Source organism: Mastigoproctus giganteus, chromosome 10 (genome assembly GCF_048544385.1).
Source record: "Mastigoproctus giganteus isolate SK-2022 chromosome 10, ASM4854438v1, whole genome shotgun sequence".
Lineage (NCBI taxonomy): Eukaryota > Metazoa > Arthropoda > Arachnida > Uropygi > Thelyphonidae > Mastigoproctus > Mastigoproctus giganteus.
This window is the reverse complement of record NC_143584.1, coordinates 52,395,195-52,419,976: the sequence shown is the minus strand read 5'-3', so window position 1 is coordinate 52,419,976 and position 24,782 is coordinate 52,395,195. Positions and strand designations below refer to the sequence as shown.

Genomic DNA, 24,782 nt, shown 5'->3' with positions numbered 1-24,782 from the left:
TTAAAAATTGTGGAGAATTTTTTTTTAAAAAACAAACCCATCTTTGATCACACGGTAATTGCCTTTCAATATCCATTATATTTGCCATAAATCTTTTTAAGAAGATATATTCTTCAAACAGCAAATCTTGATCTACTTCTATTTTAAATGTGTTAGTGATTTATAAGATTTCATGAAATGCTGGTATGCTATGCAAAGATAAGTTAGAGAGAATTTTATATTTGTGGTCATTGAAATTAAATCATTTCTCTATATATTTTAGCCATATCAAATAAATTATTTGCTTCCATTTTAAACCGTTTTGAAGCATCTAGGTTATCACAATTTTGGATAATTTCATGAACATTTGCTCCATAATAACATTCATTCTTATCAAAGGACTGCCTTACATTATTCATAAGTGTAACATTACTACCTTGGAGTTTTTTTTAGCGCTGGTTGAAATATTGAACATACATTCTTTACAAATTTTACATACACCTCATGAAGCTCATGTTCAAAAAAATGTCTCAATATAGGTGCTATGTTATTCTTGCTCATAAAATACGATTTAATAGGTGCAAAATTGGTCAATAATCACTCAATAGCCGGTAAAAGAGTCAGCCACCTTGTTGGTATATGCGGTAACATTTCATTCCATTCTGTTTCTGTCCATTCGAAAAAGTCTTTTAGTTCAGTCGTCTTTTTTGTTGAAGAGCTAAATTCATTAAATATTTTAATAACATTAGATTCTACATCAATACTCAAACAATTGCAAGCTCTCTTAGCAGTGTTATGCAGAATGTGCAAATTGCAACCAGCAGGTAATATATTTTCATTAAATTTTTTTAATGCTACGAAAACGCTATTTTTCTTGCCAAAATTAATATTGGTGTTATCTGCTCCATATGCAGTAATGTTTTTGGGAGATAATTCATTAAATGATGAGAGCATTTGAAATAGTTTCATTATCTTCTGCTTCTAACCAAATGAATGATATCAAACCAGTTTTTACACCATGGTTTTGGTCAAAATATCGCACAACTAAAGGAAAAGTTTTTACGTTTCCTTTATTAGAAGTGTCCGTGCTTATAGAAAAGGGTTTATTATTCTCCAGTTGGTTCAATATGTAATTTTTTGAGTGCTTTCCAAGAATTTTTGTAATAATGGCAGAAACTTTTGTTTTCCCACAAGAATATTTTGCTGCAATTCCAGAGTCGGGAAACATTTTTTTTAAAAATTGAGCTAGCACAACCAGCTGAGACATAACTATGAGAATGCATAACAGAGTGGTAACAAAACGATACTTCTGCAAATGTGACATCTTCATGAGCCTTGCTTTGCTTTGGTATAAAAAACTTGGAAATTTTTGATGTAGTTGCTATTGCTTGAACATTTGCAATGTGGTTTTTAGATTGCAAATGTCTACTTACGTCGTTTTCACCACCGTGACTAATTGTGAAAATGAAATTGTTGCATGTAGAGCACTTTGCACTATGATCGTCTCTACCGCGACTAATCCAACTATACTTTTTTTCACAATCTGCATTATAGTGAACCAACCGTCTTCTTTTCTTTTCCGGAATTTTCAAACTACTTTCACCATCTGACATTTTGAAGGCTAGAATAAATTGATATTTTAAATACAACCCATTCATTTTAATTTTTAATTTAATAAGACAAATTCAAACAAAATTTAAATGAAATTTACCTTATATAGGTAACAATTCCTACAGCAGCTGAACTGATTAGACAGATGTCAAAATAATTTTTATTCTTTTTTATAATGAAAGATAAACACACACACTTGAGATACACCTAGCTTAGACCACCAGATGCACCAGACAGCACTGACATCGTTGATCGCACTATTTACGCAGATGCTTACGTCTAAAAATCCCCGAGCAGCTCAAGGGGATTCCCGGACATGTAACGCGTCCCGTGAGCATTAGCATGCAACTCACCTGCCAATATCCGAAATTCATACATATTAGGAAAGAAATACATTTCATAACAGCATCCATCACTTTTTATGGCATTATTTTATTATTTTACAGTCAAAATCTGTTAATTTTTTACCTGTGGGACATTTAAATGTTTATGCGGGGCACGGGACAAATGACTTTTGTAGGGGATTGTCCCGCGCATTGCGGGATGTCTGGCATCCCTGATTCAGGCTTAGGTTTCCCTTTTCTGGAGAAGAATGGTCAACCAGTGTCCATATCTTCTTCCACATATATTTTTAAGATTGGGCCTTCCTGTCTGGATGAGTCAGTTGTATCCATGGATGTGTCCTGAATAGTCTTTTTTTATGTTTAAACCTCAATTTTTGATGTAGCAGCAATCATTAGTGGAGGAGAAGATTTCGTTGGTACTGTAAGAGCAGTATTGCTTACCTGGTTCAAATGCTTGGGGATATTGGACTGTTGCTGGGAGAGAACAGTTCATGCCCAGTCAGAGATTGAGGTGTTTGAAAGGACTGTAACATCAGTTTGTGTGGCCACTGATTGATATTTTTGTGCAACACAGCATATGTGCATTTAGTCATGCTGGGAGCAATTAATTTCCTTGCTTTTTGAGAGCTTCCTTTATTTTCAATCTTATACTTCACAATTTTCTTTTCAGTTTTCCATCTGTCGCGTGTCCTAGAATAAGCAGAATGGTTGCCTTTACAGTTAGGGCAGATCATTTCTGTTTCTGACCAATCATTTTGAGTGTGGTCGGAGGACCCACATTTGGGACAAACTGGGTTTCCTCTGCATGCTGTTTGAGAGTGGCCATATTTTTGTCACTTATAGCATCTCAAGGGATTAGGAATGTAGGGTTGAATGCAGCAACGAAAATAACCTACTTTTATGGATGAAGGTAGATTTGGGGTATTAAAAGTGTATATAATATTCCTTGTAGGTGTGAGTGTATTGTCCATTTTAATTATGATTCTTTTCACTTCAATTACATTTTGCTCCTGTAGCTCTTGACTTATCTCCTCTGAGACATTCAATAAATCCCAGCTGGATATAACACCCTTAGATGTGTTTAGGGTTCAATGGGGAGAAACTTTTACTGGAATTCCAGCAAAATTTGTAACTTTCAATGGATGCTCTGAATGTTTCCAGTTGTTTGTTTCTAATAGTAGGCCCCCCTGATTGCTGTTGCTTGACTGTCTTAGGAGATCCTGCAAGACTTTCCAGGTGTTTTTGGATAAGAAACAGAGAAAGTTTAGTGAGAGGCTGATCTGTGAGAGAGTGCATTAAGAGAAATGCAGGAAAATCTGTCGCTGAGGAGTTGGTTTTAAACCTCTTGGGTTGTGACGTGTCATGTTCGGTTTCTATGTCTGGCCAAAACTTTTCGGCTCTAGAGGAGGAAACACATTGTGTTCCATAATTGCTCCATTTGGCCCTTGGCAGATTAACCGTTCTACCAAGGTTTCTGGCCCTGCCATGGGGAGGCAGGAGCAGTGCCTGGTGTGACCAAGTGTAAAGTAGTAAGTGTTAGTAATAGAAATAAGTAAGTGTTAGTAATAGAAAAATAAAGAAAGGTGGCTTTATTTTCTTGCTCTGTACAAATACTTTTATAACAGGAGCTGTTATTAAATGAATAAATTTCTTAAGGACAAGAACTTAAAAGAACTATAAATCACTTTTAGACAATCGCACTTTAAGCACATAGAAAACTCTCAATCAAAATCGCTTGGCACCTGGAGCCAAACAGACTTTGCGATTTGGTGTATTTTGTATTGATCTTTATAGAAGAAATTCCCTTTCAGAGTATAGGAATGATATCAGTATTACATAAGATAATCTAACAGAAAAAACTAGTGAGATTGAAAGTGCATTTTTCTCCAGATTCTGATCATATTTATCCAGTCATATTGAAAGAGACTGCAAAGGAAAGTGTCAAACCTCTTGGGTTAATTGTTTTGCCACAGTCAGGTTTTGGGAGAGTACTCTTGGAGAGAAATGCCAATATATTGCCAATACTGAAAGGGAGGAACTAAGGATCAGATGAGTAATTTTACACCAGCCATTTTAACCACAGTGGCAAGAAAATTGATGGAGTCAAAGATGAAAAATGCATTATACAATCATTAAGAGAATTATAATAACCTAAACGGATCACAACATGGGTTTGCAAAGGGAAAATGTTGTTCAACTAACCTCAGAAAACTATTATGACATGATCACACAAGTGTAGATGCAAGATATAATTTTGACATGGGGAAGATATAATTTTGGCCTGCACAAAGGAGGTTAGGCAGGCGAAGGCAGATTACGAGAAATCTTTGGCAAAGGATGCTAAGAAAAACAGCAAGGATTTCTTCACTTATATAAACTCTAAAAGGAAGGGGATGAATCTGATTGGTCCACTTGATATTGATGGTTCAACTGTTGATGATCCTGCTCAGATAGCAAACAAACTGAATGAGTATTTTGCATCTACATTCAGACATGAGGAGGTATTCAAGGAGAGGAATGCCAGAAGTTTATCAAACTAACAGGGAGCTATATGATTTTGTAATAACTGAGAGCATGAGGAGTTATTAAGGATTGAAAATGCCAGAAAGTTATCAAATTGCAGCAGGGTGCTTAAATGATTTTGTAATAACTGAGAGCAAAGTAGTGGAGAAATTGTTGAAGTTAAATATAAGAAAGGCACCTGGGGTGGATGGGATCTATCCAATTATATTAAAGGAGGTGGCAAGGGAAGTAAGCAAATCCTTAGCCATAATTATGAGAGCATCCTTGGACTCAGGAGAGGTCCCCATGGACTGGAAATGTGCAAATGTGACTCGAATTCACAAAGGGAGATCAAAGAGTGACACGAGTAATTACAGCCCAGTTAATTTAACTTCTATTGCGGGTAAAATAATGGAGTCACTGGTTAAAGATGCATTGCAGGATCATATAGACAAGACTAACAATAATTCAGACACAGCATGGGTTTGTTAAGGGAAAGTCTTGTCTGACAAATTTGATTGGTTATTATGATGTGGTTACAAAGGAACTGGATGCAAAAAATAATTTTGATATCATATACAGGTGGTGCCTCGCAATTCGACGTACCGCTATTCAACAGTCGAATTTTGCGGGCCGGCGCAAATGCTACATGATATTGCATGATAGAATTCTTTGCTGGACTACGTAGCTGCTGTTTAAACGTTACTAAATAGCGCTAAATAGTGACGGTTGCTTCATACATTTTAACCAATGGTATTAAAGAGCGGGAGTAACATTTAACCAATGATAGATAAAGCGGGAATAGATACTACAATCGTTCAGCTACATTAGCCGCCCTCAAAGATAGCTACAGGTACGCCGTCAGTTCTTCCTCAGTTATGAGACAACATTATCTCATTAATAATCGTAGTCTGAGTTCACGTTTGCTCGATGTTTGTTTGTTATTTGGTTTTTAGGAGCATTAGCAACTAAGGCCATATTGCTCGAGGATATGCGGTGGTCATTCCCTGACCTTTCCGCATCCTCCGTATTTGGTGGTGATGGGCTCGAACCCCAGTCTAATCAAGAAGAGTGTGTTACGCACTGCTGCTGCTGCTCCTTCCCACCTGGCTACGGAGGCGCCATGTTTGCTTGAGTTGTTTGTACTAATTTATAATTCTGCATTTCTCATAAAGTAAAAAATTTTTTTGCTTTGGTAGTTATTTATTTTTTGAGCGAAATTTGATAATGGGTCCAAAGAGAAGTGAACAGCGGAATAATTCAGGAAAGAAACACACTTGGTTGAGCATAGAAAAGAAGAAAGAAATTATAGATAAAGTGCAGAAAGGCAGAAGAGTATGGCATCCGTAGGTCAACCGTGGCAACTTTTTGAAACACAGAGACAAGATTATAGGTGCTAGGGTGTTTGCTGGAGAAATGAAAATTTCTGACAGAAACAGATCTTTAATCAATGAAGAAATGGAAAAGCTGCTTCTTACTTGGATTAGAGAAAGACAGATGAAAGGAGATCCAGTAACTCAGGCAATGATCTGTGAGAAGGCTAGGTTAATTTTTTAAGAATTGCAGAAGAAAATTCCAGGATGTATATCAGATCAAACTGATGAATTCAAGGCAAGTCGTGGTTGGTTTCACAGATTCAAAAGTAGAACAGGTATCCATAGTGTTTTCAGACATGGGGAAGCAGCTAGTGCAGATAAAAAGGCTGCAGAAGAGTTTGTGAAAAAATTTGAAGATTTATTCATGAAGATTTAATTTGAAGAGTTATTTTGGAAGCGCTTACCAAATCGAACATACATCATGCAAGAAGAAGTGACGCTCCCAGGACATAAGCCTATGAAAGTTAGGCTTAACTTGTTATTGGCATCAAATGCAAGCGGAGACTTTAAAGTAAAGCCACTTCTCGTTTACCACTCTAAAAATCCTTGCTGCTTTGAGAAGAAAATCATCAAGTCCAAACTGCCAGTGATGTGGAGATCCAATGCAAAAGCCTGGGTAGACCAGAAAGTCTTCAAAGATTGGATTTTTGAGGAGTTTGCCCTGAGCATAAAAAAATTCCTCATTGACAACAATTTACCTTTGAAAGCACTGCTGATTCTTGACAATGCTTGTGCCCCCCCCCCCCAAGACTTGGCAAACATTCTTGAAATTGACTTTGATTTCATCAAAGTCCAGTTTTTGCCTCCAAACGCCACATCACTGATCCAACCCATGGCTTAAGAAGTAATTGCCTGTTTTAAAAAAACTTTACACCAAGGCTTTGTTTTCACAGCTTTTCGACATGACTCATTCTTCTGATAAGACACTGAAGGAGTTCTGGAAGACTGAGTTCAATATTCTTCATGATAGTTCCTTTATTAAAACTGCCTGGGAGGGAGTCACACAGAGGACCCTTCTTGCATCATGGAAGAAACTCGTTCCTGCCTTTTTTCGGGATGACAACAGTGCAGTCCAAGCCGCTGAAGAATCAGAAGCAACTGAGGCCATGCGAGAAATCATTTCAACGGCGGAAAACCTCACATAGGAGAAGTTGATGAGGCTGATGTGGAAGAGCCTGTGGAGGATCACGATGACGAACCAACTGTGGAAAAACTCAAAACACACTGCGAACAGGAAGCAAAAGAGAGAGAAAAGGAAATTTCACTTGAAGAAGAAGAAGAAGACAGGGAAAAAGGGCCGATGCCAACAGCTGCCATTAAAGAAATTTCATTCCATTGGGAGAAGGTGCAGTTTGCTTGTTTAAAATGGCACCCCAACACTGCTGTTGTAACTAGAATGATAGACTTGTTTAACAACACTACTATGCATCACTTAAAGGCTATATTGAAAAAGAGGGAGAGACAGTCCACCCTTGATCAATTACTCATCCCGATTCGAGCCAAGAGGAGAAGAGAAAGGGTAGAACAAGATAAATAAAACATCTTTCCAGCACCTTCTAAGGCTCAATGAAATGTATGTACTCATTATGTATTTTGTAATTTCGTTTGTTATATGCTAGAATATAGTAAAGTCAATAATACTGTGTATTTCTCTCCGACAACAAATTAATCAATTTGCCATAAACTTATATGGAAAATATTGACCCGCAATTCGACAAAATCGCAATTCGACTCTAATTCGGCAACGGATTATAGTCAAATTGCGAGGCACCACTGTACTTGGATTTCAGGAAAGCTTTTGACACTGTTGCACATGGAAGACTACTGTACAAATTTTAGCAGAATGGCATTAAGGGTAAGTTTCTACAATGGATAAAAGGATGGTTGAGTGGGAGAAGACAGAGGGTGGTAATCAATGGGTGCTACTCTTTATGGACTGATGTTATTAGTGGAGTCCCACAGGGTTTGGTGTTGGGTCCACTGTTGTTTTGTATATTTATCAATGATATTGATGAAGGTATATCAGGCTTAGTGTCGAAGTTTGCAGATGATACGAAGGTTGGCAGGGTTGTTAATGACAGTAATGGCAGTGTGTTACTGCAACAGGATCTAGAAAATTTGGGCAGATGGGCTGAGATGTGGCAACTGAAGTTTAACATTGACAAATGCAAAGTACTGCATATGGGTAGAAGTAACCCCAGAGAAAAGTACCAACTGTGTGGTACTACACCTGGGAGTAATTGTGCAGTCAGATATGAAGTTTTCTGACCAATGCAGACAGGCTGCCAGGGCAGGTCATGGGGTTTTGTCAATGATATATAGGAATTTTGCTAGCAGGGAAAAGGATGTGATTGTCCCTCTGTATAAGGCAATGGTCAGGCCACACCCTGTGTACTGCGTACAGGTCTGGAGGCCTCATTTTAGGAAAGATGTAGATTTGCTTGAGCGTGTACCGAGAAGAGCAACAAGATTGGTGAGTGGAATGAATGGATTCTTTTACCAAGAGAGGCTTAAGTTCTGCAAATTGCAGTGGCTGGAGATTAGGCACCTGCGAAGTGATCTGATTGAGGTGTATAACGCCTTGAATGGGGTGAGCATGCTGAATTCTGATGGGATTCTTCCACTTGTTCAGATTACGAACCTAAGGGGACATAAATTCATTCAAATTGAGGAAAGATGGATGTAGAATAGATGTGCGGAAATTTGCCTTTAGCCAGAGGGTGGTTAATTGCTAGAACAAAGTTCCATCTGTTGTTGTGGAAGTTGATAGATTAAATAAATTTAAGGAGGAACTGGACAAACATTTAGAGGGATTTATTTTGTAATTTTTTTTTTTTGGCTGATGCTGCATAAGCTCATACACTTGCTTCCTTGCATCACATGCCACTACTACTATTACTACTACTACTACATTATATATTTATAATAGTAAAGTATTTGACATTGTTCCACATGGAAGGCTGCTGTACAAGCTGGCATATACTGGGGTCACATGCAAGATCTTGAAGTTAACTGTGGAATGACTGAAAGGCAATAGGCAGGGAGATGTTATAAATGGTCATTCTGGAGAATGGGTCAGGGTTATAAAAAAAGTTCTTTAAGGTTTAATGCTGGTGCTATTCTTGTTTCTGATCTTGAATAATACCGATGAGATGAGAGATTAAATTTGTGGATGATATAAAGGTTGGTAGAGTGGTTAAAGACTGATGGATATAATGAACAACTATACAGACAAATAGAGTGGGCCAGAATCCAGAATGTGTTATAATGAGGGATGTAACCTTATAGATATTGACCGAAACCTTAACTGTATAGATATTGTGGATCGGCAACTCAATTAGCAAAGCATTTCTCAATTTATTAGATGACTGTTCTCTATGACCAGCATGTTAGATAGTCAATGAAAGAAAGCAGTACTCTTGATCTGAATATCAGATCAAGAGTACTGAAGTATAAGCAATGATGCATATACTGCATCAGCCAAATATTTGAGGTATTGCTCAAAACATCAAAGGCAGATATTGTTGGGATTTCAGAGATGTGGTGTCACACAGATATAAGGAATGCAGAACTGGAATTTGGGGAGTACAACATCTACAGAAAGGATAGATAGGATAGGAAGGGAGGAGGGGTTATGCTATTAGTTAAGAAACATATAAAATTCAAAGAAGTGAAGCCAGTTGACATCGCTGGACAGTGCAGTGTCGAGTTAGTTTGGTGTGACATAAGTATTAGGAGATCAAAATTGAGAGTAGGAGTGTGCTATAAGCCTAATGACTCTGATGAGTATAATAAGAAATGGTACAGTTAAATAGAGTGGGCCAGTAAATCAGAGAGTCTTATAATGGGGGATTTTAATTTCCCAGATACTGACTGGAATTTGGGGGCTGGTCACTCACACACTAGCAAGGCTTTTGAGGATTTATTTGATGATTGTTTTCTACATCAGCATGTTCAGGAAGCAATTAGAGGGAGTAATACTCTTGATTTGATTATCAGTAGTGATTCTTCATGCATTAAGAATCTGCAGATAGGTGGCAGTGATCACAGTGTACTAAAGTGGGATTTACTCAAAGAGGTTACTACCATTAGGGGTAAAGGGAAGGGTTATTGCTTTTGTAAAGGAGACTACAATGGACTGAGACAGTATTTAAATTCTATACAGTGGGACCAACTGAAGATGTTACCAAGAGCAAATTCAAAATGGGAAGCATTCAAAGAACTTATCTTGGAAGCTACTAGGCTTTACATACCAACTAAGAAATATTGTTCAAGGTTTAGGCCTAAATGGATCTCAGATGAACTAATCATACATATGAAAAGAGACATACATACAAATTTACACGTGACACAGAAGCCTATGATAGATACAAATTGATCTGTAACCAAGTTACAGAGGAGGTTAGGCAGGCGAAGGCAGATTACGAGAAATCTTTGGCAAGGGATGCAAAGAAAAACAGCAAAGAGTTCTTTACTTATGTAAACTCTAGAAGGAAGGGGATGAATCAGATTGGTCCACTTGATATCGATGGGTCAACAGTTGATGATTCTGCTCAGGTAGCTAACAAACTAAATGAATATTTTGCATCGACATTCACACACGAGGAGTTATTCAGTGAGGGGAATGCCAGAGGTGTATTCAACTCTGGCAGTAAGCTAGAGAATCTTGTAATAACTGAGAGTAAAGTGGAGGAGAAATTGTTGAAGATAAACACAAGAAAGGCACCTGGGGTGGATGGGGTCTATCCAGTTATATTAAAGAAGGCAGCAGAGGAAGTAAGCAAACCCTTAGCCATAATTATGAGAGCTTCCTTGGACTCAGGGGAGGTTTGTTTGTTTGTTATTTGGTTTTTAGGAGAATTAGCAACTAAGGCCATATTGCTCCGGGATATGTGGTGGTCATTCCCTGACCTTTCCGCATCCTCCGTATTTGGTGGTGACGGGCTCGAACCCCGGTCTAATCAAGAAGCGTGCTGCTCCTTCCCACCTGGCTACAGAGGCACCCTGACATTAACGATTTGAAGGAAAGAATTCAAGTTGAAATTGAAAGCAAATGTGACCCCAATTCACAAAGGAGGATCAAAGGCTGACACAAGTAATTATAGACCTGTGAGTTTAACTTCTGTTCCAGGAAAATTAATGGAGGCACTGATTAAAGAAACACTGCAGGATCATCTAGACAAGACTTCAGTTATAGCTCGGACACAGCATGGTTTTGTTAATGGGAAGTCTTGCCTGACCAATTTGATTGGATACTATGATGCAGTCACAAAAGAACTGGATGCAGGGAATAACTTTGATATTATATACTTGGATCTTAGAAAGGCTTTTGATACTGTTGCACATGGAAGACTGCTACACAAATTGGAGCAGTGTGGCATTGGAGGCAAATTGCTGCTATGGATAAAGGGGTGGTTGAGGGGGAGAAGACAGAGAGTTGTAATCAATGGACACTGCTCTTCGTGGACTAATGTTATTAGTGGAGTCCCTCAGGGTTCAGTGTTGGGTCCATTATTGTTTTCTGTATTTATAAATGATATTGATGATGGTATATCAAGCTTAATGTCCAAGTTTGCAGACGATACGAAGGTTGGCAGGGTTTTCAAGGTTTTCAAGAACACTACTGACACTATGCTGCTGCAACAGGATCTGGAAAGGTTGAGCAGATGGGCTGAAAGGTGGCAAATGAAGTCTAACATTGACAAATGTACTACATATGGGAAACAGCAACCCCAGAGCAACGTATCAACTCTGTGGTACTACACTGACAGTGGTAGAGAATGAATGGGACCTGGGGGTGGTTGTGCAGGCAGATATGAAGTTCTCTGAGCAGTGCAGATTGGCTGCAAGAATAGCTCATGGTGTATTATCAATGATATATAGGAATTTTTCTGGCAGGGATAAGGAGGTCATTATTCCCTTGTATAAGGCAATGGTCGGACCATACCTAGAGTACTGTATATAGGTCTGGAGGCCTCATTTCAAGAAGGATGTAGAGCTGCTGGAACGAGTACAGAGAAGGGTAACAAGATTAGTGAATGGAACAAAGGGGTGCTCTTATGAAGAAAGGCTTAAGTTTTGCAAATTACAGTGTCTGGAGACTAGGCACCAGCGAGGTGATCTGATAGAAGTGTATAAAGCCTTGAATGGTTTGAGCATGCTCAATGCTGATGGGATTCTTCCTCTTGCTCAGAATAATCACCTGAAATGGCATAAATTCAAATTGAGGAAAGACAGATGTAGGATAGACGTGCGGAAATTTGCCTTTAGCCAGCAGGTGGTTGGTTGGTGGAACAGACTTCCATCCCTTGTCGTGGAAGTTGATAGCCTAAATAAGTTTAAGGCTCAGCTGGACAGGTATTTCGAATGAACAGAGGGGTGAAGTGGAAGTGGTTGTTTTTTGGCTGATGCTGCATAAGCTTGCTTTCTTGCATCAAATGCCTCTACTAATGCTAATGCTAATTATTGCTGACCAGGTACACCCTTTCATGGTAACACTCTTCCCCTCTGATGGTGCCATCTTTCAGCAGGATATTGCGCCATGCCATACCACCTGGATTGTTCGAGACTGGTTTGTAGAACATGAGGAAGACTTCCAGGTATTGCCTTGGCCTCCAAATTCCACAGATGCTCAATCCCATTGAGCATCTGTGGAATTTGGCTTGTGGTTTGTGTTGGAACAGCAACTCCAATCTGTGGTGTCTCAACCACAGCTGGTTACTTGTTGGTATGTGTTGGTATCAACACATGTTGGTTATGTGTTGGTACCAGATACCACAAGACACATTAAAAAATCTTGTAGCGTCCATGCCTCACTGGGTACAAGCTGTTTTGGCTGCATGTGGAGGACAAACGTCATATTAGGTAGGTGGTCATAATGTTTTGGTTCATCGTTGTACATACTCAGTATACCATACACCAACTAGCTGATGAAGGGACACCACACCCCAAAGGCTACTATTTTATTGCTTTTTATTTATATTTATATATGTTAACGCTTTTATGTATTTTAATGCTTTTATTTTATATCTGTTTAAGTGCTTCATTTATGTATATATCTATTTATTTATTATTTTAATAAATTTTAACTTAAACCAGTCTGTCAGTCATTACTAAAAATTATAGTAATATGCAGCCCGATACTCAAGGCCTGTTCTCTAAAGAAGGATACAGGTTGTGTAGCCTAGCTTTTTTTCACCTTTTTGGCCCTTATTAATACTAAATACTAATACTCATTGGATAACTGAAATTTAAAAAAAAAAAAATCGCTATTTAGTGTTCTATTATTGCTTACATTTTCTTGGCTTAGCAATAATATTTTTTGTGGCATCACTTGGTTCTCCAGGTCCTGCTGCATTCACTGCTTTAACACGAAACTGGTAACTTTCTCCGGGCACAAGGTCAGCAACACGTCCTTCGCAATTATCACCATCTATTTGGGCAGCTTTTGTCCAGAGAGAGCTATCTTTTTCTTTTTTCTCAATAATATATCCTGTAATGGGAGCACCACCAGTTTTAACAGGTGGTGTCCATTTTAGATCTACATGTTCTTTGTCCCAGTCTTTAAGTTCCGGAATACCTGGTTTGCTTGGTGGATCTGGAAGAAAATTATAAAATACTGTTATAGAATGAGCTATAATTTCTAATGAATGAAGTCATCAAATCTGGTACAGTAGCTTAAAAATCTTACCATATGGATTTTTTGCTACAATAGGTTTTGTAGCTTCTAGAGGTTCTGATTCACCTTCTGGATTTACAGCTCTTACTCGAAACTTGTATTCTTGTCCTAAAATAAAAAATTGACAGTTAAATTAATGTAAATTTGAGAAATATTTTTTTCTATTTATTTGAATAATTTTAAACTCAAGTAATTTCAATAAAATGGAGGGTCAAGAAGACTGTAGAGAAATGATTTCAATTTGCATTTATACTATACCACACTGCTTATCACTGAAGATTTTTAAGATGACTTCAAAATAATGCTTATATGTTTGCTGAGATAGTAAATTTTTAAAGATATATGGAATACCCTAGCAGAATATTCTGCAAACCTACTAAGACAACTATCTTTTTTTTGCCAGACATAACAAACACACTATCACTGCTAAATTTAGGACTACAGATGCCAAGCCTAAACAAAACAGCAAGCTGAACATATAAATTCGTCTAAAGTTTGAAATATATTTTCATCCATCAGGCATGAATCTTTTCAGGTGCCACAAGTATCTTTTGAATGGGCAGAAATTCAAGTGTCAGTGAGAGGCAATATCTTAATATTAATGCATTGAAAGAAGTAATCTCAATGAGTCTAAAGAGTAATCTCCTGATTATATAAGTAATTATATTGATGATCACAATGATATTGATGATGGTATATCAGGCTTAATGTCCAAGTTTGCAGACGATACGAAGGTTGGCAGGGTTGTCAAGGACACTACTGACACTATGCTGCTGCAACAGGATTTGAAAAGGTTGAGCAGATGGGCTTCGAGGTGGCAAATGAAGTTTAACATTGACAAATGTAAAGTACTACATATGGGAAACAGCAACCACAGAGCAACGTATCAACTCTGTGGTACTACACTGACAGTGGTAGAGAATGAAAGGGACCTGGGGGTGGTGGTGCAGGCAGATATGAAGTTCTCTGAGCAGTGCAGACGAGCTGCAAGAGTAGCTCATGGTGTATTGTCAATGATATATAGGAATTTTTCTAGCAGGGATAAGGAGGTGATTATTCCCTTGTATAAGGCAATGGTCAGGCCACACCTAGAGTACTGTATACAGGCCTGGAGGCCTCATTTCAGGAAGGATGTAGAGCTGCTGGAACGAGTACAGAGAAGGGCGACTAGATTGGTGAATGGGACAAAGGGGATCTCTTACGAAGAAAGGCTTAAGTTTTGCAAATTACAGTGTCTGGAAACTAGGCACCAGCGGGGTGATCTGATAGAGGTGTACAAAGCCTTGAATGGTTTGAGCATGCTCAATGCTGATGGGATTCTTCCTCTAGCTCAGAAAAATCACCTGAGAGGGCATAAATTCAAATTGAGGAAAGACAGATGTAGGATAGATGTGCGGAAATTTGCCTTTAGCCAGCGGGTGGTTGGTGGGTGGAACAGACTTCCATCCCTTGTCGTGGAAGTTGATAGCCTAAATAAGTTTAAGGCTCAGCTGGACAGGTATTTCGAACGAACAGAGGGGTGAAGTGGAAGTGGTTATTTTTATTTATTTATGATACTTTTTTTTTTTTTTTTTTTTTGGCTGATGCTGCATAAGCTTGCTTTCTTGCATCAAATGCCTCTACTAATGCTAATGCTAATTTCAAAATATTCGTATTGTCAGATTTTTCCAAAATTTCATTATTTTGTATTAAAAGCTGTATTTATGTGATTATAGGAAACAAATTATAATTAACTTGAAATTTTCATTTTCTTGAAGACTGGAAACACCTGTTGGCCTTATTCATTAACTGTCTGTGGCATGCCCCCCCCATCCCCTGAAACAAACATGGCCACAAAGCACTCAACAGGTTCACGATTTTTATTATTTCTAAATAAAAGAATAAAAGGGTCTTTTTTTTTTTAATTCCATTGGATACACCCATTTCTATTGATATATGAATATTATGTTTACGAAGATGATGTTTGATGCTTTGAAGAAAACAGCAGTTTATGAGTGGTTTAATCAGTTTAAAAACAGACAGGAAACACTGGAAGATGAATGTTGCAGTGGATGCCCTTCAACTTCACAAAACTATGAAAATGTTATGAAAGTGAAGGAACTCATGAGAAATGATAGGCAAAAGCTCCTGAAATTATATTGTCTGTAGGCTCAGTACACACAAGCCTGACCTAAGATTTAGGGATGCATCACGTGTCTGCAAAGCTTATTCCATGCTTGCTGTCAGACAATCAAATGGACTGCATGAAAGGCATCACAGATGATTTGTTTGAAAAATCAATGCAGGATGTGAGCTTTCTAAGAAACTCTCATCCCCAGTGGTCACTGGGGATGAGAGTTGGGTGTTTGTCTATGACCTGAGACCAAGGTGGAATCATTTGAATGGCACACAAAAATGTCCCCATAGCCCAACAAGTCTCATGCAAAGAAATACAATGTCAAAGTCATGCTGATCATTTTTTTCAACAACAAAAAAAAAATAAATATGTAAGCATGGCTGGATTCTGTACCATGAGAATGCACCCATCACACGGTGATAGCAGTTCAGCAGCTCTTGGCTGCAAAAAAATCACAGTCATGCAGTCATCACAACACCCCCCCCTACTCCACTGTCTGACTTCTGCTGTTCCCTAAACTAAAAATGGGCTTCAGAGTTGCCATTTTGCTAGGGCAGATGACATCAAAGAAATTGCCAAAATAGAGCCTAAGTGCACTAAAAAACAACATGATTTTAAAGAATGTATCAAAGCTTGGGAAGACTAAGGGAACGTATGCGTGTGTGTGTGTGTGTGTGTGTGTGTGTGTGTGTGTGTGTGTGTGTGTGTGTGTGTGTGTGTGTGTGTGTGTGTGTGTGTGTGTGTGTGCATGGGAAATTTTTGAATGTACCTTGTATGAGAAGCACATTGAATACCTCATTTCTGAATCTGAAATTTAATAACTAATACATAATAATGATAGTGCTAACTGCTATTAACTTTTTCAGTTTATTTATGAATCTTTCACTTTAACTTGTGTTTTAATTTCCTTTTATTTTTTACATTTATTGAAAACAAAAAATGTTAATATTCGTTTATACGTACTTAATCTTCCTTGTTGTCTTAAACGAATCTCATTTTAGTAATATCATTATTCTACAACTAAGAGAAATGGAAATAATGACTACAAAGTATATGAATTTTGGACAATTACAAAACAAAGCAATTATCCAAAATTCATATACAGTAAACCCTCGTTAATCTGGATCGAAATATGAAAATTCTGTTCACAATTGAGTACTTTGAAAGACACACGGGATTTAGGAAGGCAGATGAGTAAATCTCACTGTGCACTGATCAACTGAGCAGAGAGAGATAGAACATACATTACATTGTCTTGAGTGTTGTTCAATATCGTTGTTGACTCTGACGTCGGACGGATGCAATTGCTTATATCACTTCATTTGCATACTTTATATTTGTACATACATATGTACATAAGTTAACATATTTAATATAATTTTTGGTTCTAAAAAATTAAAAAGTGAAATAAAAAGAAAACACTAACTATCATTAACTTGAAAAAGGTGTTGCTGGAAAAAAAAAAATTCTGAAGAATTTGGTATTGGCCAACAGGCTGTGTCAGATATTAAAAAACAAAAAGAATCTATAAAGACATTTCCTTTAAAATTCAATGTGGGGAGTAATAAAAGCAGTGTATTAAATAGTGAGACAATAAAAAAAGCCAAAAGAAGTGTTGCTGGAAGGTTTAACATTGACAAATGCATAGTACTGCAGATGGGTAGTGGTAATCCCAGATTAACATACCAAATGTATGCACAACAATCAGGTAGTGGAAAATGAAAGAGAAATTAAATAGCGAGACATTAAAAAAAGCCAAAAGAAGTGTTGCTGGAAGGTTTAACATTGACAAATGCATAGTACTGCAGATGGGTAGTGGTAATCCCTGATTAACATACCAAATGTATGCACAACAATCAGGTAGTGGAAAATGAAAGAGAAATGGGGGTAATTGTGCAGTTAGATATGATATTCTGTGAGCAGCGCAGAGAGGCTGCCAGAACATCTCATGTGGTTTTGTCAGTGTGCATTTCCTGGCAAGGATCAGGAAATGATTATCCCATTATATATGCCAATGGGAAGGCCACATCTTGAATACTGATTACTGATTTGAAGACTGCATTTCAAGAAGGATGTAGAGCAGCTTGAATGAGTATAGAGAAGGGCAATGAAATTGGTGAGCGGAACAAAGGGATGCTCTTACTAAGAAATCCTTTAATTCTGCAAATTGCAACAACTGGAGACTAGGCATCTGTGAGGTGATCTGATTGAGGTGTTTAAGGCTTTGAATAGCTTGAGCAAGCTCAATGTTGATGGGATTCTTCTTCTTACTCAGACTACAAAACCATAGAGGGGATATAAATTCAAATTGAGGAAGGATGGTTGCAGAATCAATGTCCAGAAGATTGCCTTTAGCCAGCAGGTAGTAATTGTTTTTTGGAGCAAAGTTCTATCTATTGTTGTGGAAGTTGATAGCTTAAATTCAAGGTAGACAAACTATTGGAGGGAATGGATGGATGAAGTGTGAAGTGTAGTTTTCTCCCTTTTGGCCAATGCTTGCTTCCTTCCATCATTTGCCACTACTAATAATAATACTAATAAAAAAATCAGAAGTTCACAGCATCAATCTTGATGAAAATGCAAGAAAAATCATGAGTAATGAATGAAATTTCTAAATCACATTTTTATAGATGAGAAAAATATGGGAAAAAACCACAACAAGTAGTAAAATTTCTAATCACTTTTTGATAAAAATGTGGGTAAACCACATAACTACATGTGCATCACATTTATTTAAATTGAAAAAGTTTTTAAATAAATTTTATAGGAAATTTTTCTTGTAATAAATGGGTGCCAATTTACTAAACCCAAACAGTTAAATTATCTCTTTTATAAGTCTGTAAGACCTTATGATTTACAGGATATTAAAATTGAGTTAATGTTTTATTGCATAAAAAGGGAATTAAGAACTAATATAGTTTATTATATCAAATTAAACATAAACAGAAAAAAAAAAAAAAACGTAATTTAATCTATGTATGGAGAAAAACTAAAAAGACATGACAAAAGAAAAAGAAGAACATCTGGTCATTTCAATTGTAAAAATAAATACTTCCTCAATGAAAAAAAAAAAAAAAAACATTAGCGAGAATGTGAAATTTGTAAAATATAATAATATCCTGATAAATTTAATGATAACACAAAGAGATTATACATTATACACACATTATATATTATACACACACATTATATATGCATATATTCAAAAAATAAATTCAATCATATCCAATAAACAGAAATATAATACTTTTGAAGTTAGATAAAAAACGTTTTTATTAGAAATTCTGAAAATAAAACTATCAGTGAATTAAAAAATATATTTTAGGGACAATATATTTCCTGGATATACCACAATAAGAAGTAAAAGCAGAAGATTAAGTTAGATTTATAATGAATAAAAGAGAAAAACTATAAAAACAAATGATAAAAGAGAAAGAAGAACATATAATCATTTGAATTCTAAAATATTTGCTCAAAAAAAAATTAAACAAACATTCGTGGAATGTGAAATTTCTAAACCTTTAATGATCACAACAAGTTATATATATATATATTTTTTTTTTTCTTTTTTTTTTTTTTTTTTTTCATTAAATAAATTCAATCAAATCCAAGAATTAGAAATAGCTTTTGAATTTAGATTAAAAACTTATTTTTATTAGAAATTTTGAAAATGATTTAGATCCTATGTCATTTTTAGAGTATAGACAAAATACTATTATTATATTAGAAAAAATAAGAAAATGATTCTACTTGGAATGTATGTGGTGTAAATTGTATTCCTTAATATTAATAAATATGAGGTCAGCAATAAAGTTCCCAGACTGGTGCTGTTATAGTCATTTTCGATGAGTTTGAAAATAAATAGAAGTGGTATGTTGCAGTTCAAAATTCCATGTTATGATTTTGCTATGAAGCAATGAATAAATATCAAATTTTGCTTTGAACTGAGAAAATCTGAAACAGAAATATAAGAAATGTTATAAAACTGTTTATGGTAATGAAAACCATTCAAACACCAGTGTGTTTGAATGGTATAAGATGGATTCAAAGATGGATGTGAAGCTGCTCATGATGACCCAAGAAGTGGGTGTCTGCCAAACCTCTTGAAATGAGAACACAGTTGCAAAAGTTCAGGAAATTCTGGCAAGAGATTGTCATTTGACCCTCAGAATGATGGCTGATGAGATGGATATGAATAAGGAGACAATTCGTCAAATTTTGCATGAATATTTAGGGGAAAAAGGTCAGAGCAAAATTTGTGCCACACAGCCTCATGGTTGGATGAAACAACTTCATCTAGACTTGTCAAGACAATTCTAATTTCCTCGATTGTATTGTCACTGGATGGGTGTTTGGTTTTAACCAAACACCCATGGGTGTATGGTTATGACCCAGAGATGAAGCATTAGAGGATGCAGTGGATTTCAAAATCATCATCAAGGCCAAAACGTTTTGTTTACAGAAGTCCAGAATCAAGAAAATGCTGATCATGTTTTTTGACAAAGAGGTGTGAAATTCACAACGAATCTATACCTGAAGGGCAGACAGTCAATGTTATGTTCTATAAACAGGTGCTTCCAAGACCGTTTAAGTGTATTTCCTGGGTGAGACTGCAATTTCAAGGGAAAGGCAGCTGGTTCTTTTGCACGATAATGCCCCCACCTATCCTGCATTTGTTGTGAAGACATTTCTGATAAAACATGGTATTGTTGAGATCAATCATCCATCCTATGTTTCCAATCTAGCACCAGCAGACTCCTTCCTCTTTCTCAAGGTGAAAATCTCTTTTCAAAGGAAAGAGATTTCACGAGGTTGAGAACATAAAGAAAAATGTAACCTCTGAATTGAACATCATCTTTTTGGATGCCTTAGCTGACTCTTTAAAACACTTTTTTAGAATGGTGTAATAAGTGCATTCAATGAGGTGGTGATTACTTTGAATAAAAAAATAAAATCATTTTTAAGTTCCTTCATTTTGTGTTCTTTTTATTGCACCAGTCCCAGGACCTTTATTGCCCCACATCGTACAATCATTTTAGAAGATCTTATATTGAGTTACCAGAAAAAATTAAACAAAACAACTATTGTTAATGAAAAAATAGAGATAATCAATATTTAAAGTGGGCTATATTAACTACTTTACATCAAGTAGAGAAACATTTTAGAATTTCACATCATAAAAGGTATAATAATGAATTAATGGAATTTTATTTCTGTATCACTAGATGGTATTAAAAAAAACTTAAAAAAAAAACAATATTTATATTAATATTTTTATAGTGAAAAACATGTAATTTGTCCTTTACAGATCATTAAACAAAAGCATGCTAATTCTTATTTATTCTATCTATTTATTACTTTATTTATCTATGCACAAAATGTTGAGCTTTTTCTATCATTTCAATTAAAACTTAACTATTAATTGAATTTTGTTTAAACTTGGTAAGTCAGCAATAGTTACTGGAAAATTTGCTAGTATATTATGTGCATGTTAATCCCATGATAAGTAAAATGCAAAGAAACTGCACTTACAATCAAGCAGCAGAAGGTCATGAAAGGAAATGAAAATGATCTTAATGGCTAGGATTCACTTTTCAGAAAATGTTGAAGCCCTTCAAATTACAATGAAGTATTGTCCATAGAAGTCAACATTAAAATAAGCTCGTGAACTTGGAAAATCTCAACAATGTATTCAACAAATAGTTCAAATGGATTTCAAAATGCGCCCACACAAAAAAATTAGACTGCTGTGTATAGGAAGCAAAAGGAAATGAAAATGATCTTCATTTTCTAATGTCATGTTGGATTTTTTGCATGCACACTGTTTGTATTATTGGCCACCTGTGAGTCTAGACTTGAACCTGTGTGATCTGGGGGCAGAGGAGTCTTCAAAGTGAAATTGTTCCACAGGGAGTCTGTTATATTCGTGGATTTAAGAGCCACATGATTGTTCAGGTTTATCACGAAATTGATGAAGACTTGTCACTGAGTCATTATAAACAGTGATGTCAGGAACTTTTTCATTGACTTAGAGGAAAAATTATTCGAAAAATTATTTAAAGATTACCTGGAACAAGATTAGAAATTTCCATTTCAGGTTTAGATGTACGTCCAACAGGTAACCATCGTCCTGTAGCAGTATCCATCTTTTCTACAGCATAATGATCTACTGGAGAGCCTCCATCATCTTTAGGTGGTTTCCATTTTAGCTTGCAACCCTCAGCATGAACATCCATTACTTCTAATGGGCCAACAGGTGGTGAAGGTTTGTCTGAAAATAATATAAAGAGTTTACTTTGTGTATTGAAATTCTTTTACTCTATTGATACATCTGTTTACAAAATGGTATGAAAAAAAGGAGACTAAGAGAAGTCATTAAAACTGGGCTCACATATTTGCAGTTACTAGACTAGAAGAAAAAACACAGTCAGCATTAGCATGAGATGCAAGAAAGCAACCTTATACAGTCCCCTTCCCCAAATCCTCATTTCACCCATTCATTTGCTCCAAAATTTGTCCACAGTTTTTTCTTGAATTTATTTAAGTTTGCCCCCCCCCCCCAAATACTCATTTCACCCATTCATTTGCTCCAAAATTTGTCCACAGTTCTTCCTTGAATTTATTTAAGCTATCAACTTCAACAACAACAAATGGAAGTTTGTTTTAGCAATCAACTAACCATTGTCCAAAGGCAAATTACACACATCTATTCTACAACTGTCTTTTCACAATTTGAGTTTGCCCTCTCAGGTTCATAATCTAGGCAACAGGAAGAATCCTATCAGCATTCAGAGGAGGACTGGGTAAAAAATTCTAACCAAGGAAAACTTGTACCAGCCTCATATCACTGTTCATGGCCAAAATTACACTGGCCTCCATCAGTCTTCGGCCTCCGGCATATGATGGTAAATCTTATGGCCTGTCTGCCTCTGTCAGAATTGAGCCTCCTCAAACCATTCAAGGCCTTATACACCCCAATCAGTTTCCAGACACTGCAATTTGCAGAATTTAAGCATTAGCATTAGTAGAGGCATATGATGCAAGAAAGCAAGCTTATGCAGCATTAGCCAAAAAAAAAAAAAAAAAAAAAAAAACAATTCCATTTCACCCCTCCGTTCATTCAAAATACCTGTCCAGCTGAGCCTTAAATTTATTTAGGCTATCAGCTTCCACAACAAAGGATGGAAGTCCGTTCCATCACCCAACTACCCGCTGGGTAAAGGCAAATTTCCGCACATCTATCCTACATCTGTCTTTCCTCAATCTGAATTTATGCCCCCTCAGGTGATTATTCTGAGCAAGAGGAAGAATCCCATTGGCACTGAGAATGCTCAAACCATTCAAGGCTTTATACACCTCTATCAAATCGCCTCGCCGGTGCCTAGTCTCCAGACACTGTAATTTGCAAAACTTAAGCTTTTCTTCGTAAGAGCAACCCTTTGTTCCATTCACTAATCTTGTTGCCCTTCTCTGTACTCGTTCCAGCAGCTCTACATCCTTCTTGAAATGAGGCCTCCAGACCTGTATACAGTACTCAAGGTGTGGCCTGACCATTGCCTTATACAAGGGAATAATCACCTCCTTATCCCTGCTAGAAAAATTCCTATATATCATTGACAAGACACCATGAGCTACACTTGCAGCCCGTCTGCACTTCTAAGAGAACTTCATATCTGCCTGCACAATTACCCCCAGGTTCTTTTCATTCTCTATCACTGTCAGCGTAGTACCACAGAGTTGAAACATTGCTCTGGGGTTGCTGTTTAGCATGTGTAGTACTTTACATTTGTCAATGTTAAACTTCATTTGCCACCTCTCAGCCCATCTGCTCAACCATTCCAGATCCTGTTGCAGCAGCACAGCATCAGCAGTGTCCTTAGCAACCCTGCCAACCTTTGTATCGTCTGCAAACTTGGACATTAAGCTTGATATACCATCATCAATATCATTTATAAATACAGAAAACAATAATGGACCCAACACTGAACCCTGCGGGACTCCACTAATAACATTAGTCCACGATGAGCAGTGTCCATTGATTACCACTCTGTGTCTTCTCCCCCTCAACCATCTCTTTATCCATAGCAGCAATTTGCCTCCAATAACACTGCTCAAATTTGTGCAGCAGTCTTCCATGTGCAACAATATCAAAAGCCTTTCTAAGATACAATTATATAATATCAAAGTTATTCCCTGCATCCAGTTCTTTTGTGACTGGATCATAGTATCCAATCATATTGGACAGGCAAGACTTTCCCTTAACAAAAACATGCTGTGTCTGAACTGTAACTGAAGTCTTGTCTAGATGATCCTGCAGTGCTTCTTTAATCAGTGCCTCCATTAATTTTCCTGGAACAGAAGTTAAACTCACAGGTCTATAATTACTCGTGTCAGCCTTTGATCCTCCTTTGTGAATTGGGGTCACATTTGCACATTTCCAGTCTATGGGTACCTCCCCTGAGTCCAAGGAAGCTCTCATAATTATGGCTAAGGGTTTGCTTACTTCCTTTGCTGCCTCCTTTAATGGGGCGCCTCCATAGCCAGGTGGGCAGGAGCAGCAATGCGTAGCACACGCTTCTTGATTAGACCGGGGTTCGAGCCCGTGACCACCAAATACGGAGGATGCGGAAAGGTTAGGGAATGACCACCGCATATCCCCGCAGCAATATGGCCTTAGTTGCTAATGCTCCTATTTCTCCTCCACTTTACTCTCAGTTATTACAAGATTATCTAGCTTACTGCTAGAGTTGAATACACCTCTGGCATTCCCCTCACTGAATAACTCCTCATGTGTGAATGTCGATGCAAAATATTTATTTAGTTTGTTAGCTACCTGAACTGGCTCATCAACAGTTGAACCATCGATATCAAGTGGACCAATCTGATTCATTCCCTTCCTTCTAGAGTTTACATACGTAAAGAACTCTTTGCTGTTTTTCTTTGAATCCTTTGCCAAAGATTGCTCATAATCTGCCTTCGCTTGCCTAACCTCTTTTGTAACTTGGTTACAGACCAGCTTATATCTATCATAGGCTTCTGTGTCATATCTTAATTTATATGTATACCATTCATTTTTCTTCTCTGCCATATGTCTCATTAGTTCATCTGACATCCATTTAGGCCTAAACCTTGAACAATATTTCTTTGTTGGTATGTAAAGCCTAGTAGCTTCCAAG

The 24,782-nt window shown here is 37.0% G+C and overlaps 1 protein-coding gene across 2 annotated transcripts in view; it reads right to left on the bottom strand.

The window, feature by feature from the left end:
* LOC150079033 (twitchin-like) overlaps window positions 1-24,782 on the bottom strand; it is a 2,795,346-nt gene that overhangs the window by 1,458,162 nt on the left and 1,312,402 nt on the right. For both annotated transcript variants that reach the window (XM_090382361.1, XM_090382360.1), the window contains 3 exons: window positions 21,674-21,877; window positions 13,503-13,598; window positions 13,107-13,409 (listed from right to left, as the gene is read on the bottom strand). In XM_090382361.1, coding sequence (XP_090238487.1) covers window positions 13,107-13,409; window positions 13,503-13,598; window positions 21,674-21,877 — 603 coding nt within the window. The remainder of the gene's footprint in view (window positions 1-13,106; window positions 13,410-13,502; window positions 13,599-21,673; window positions 21,878-24,782) is intronic.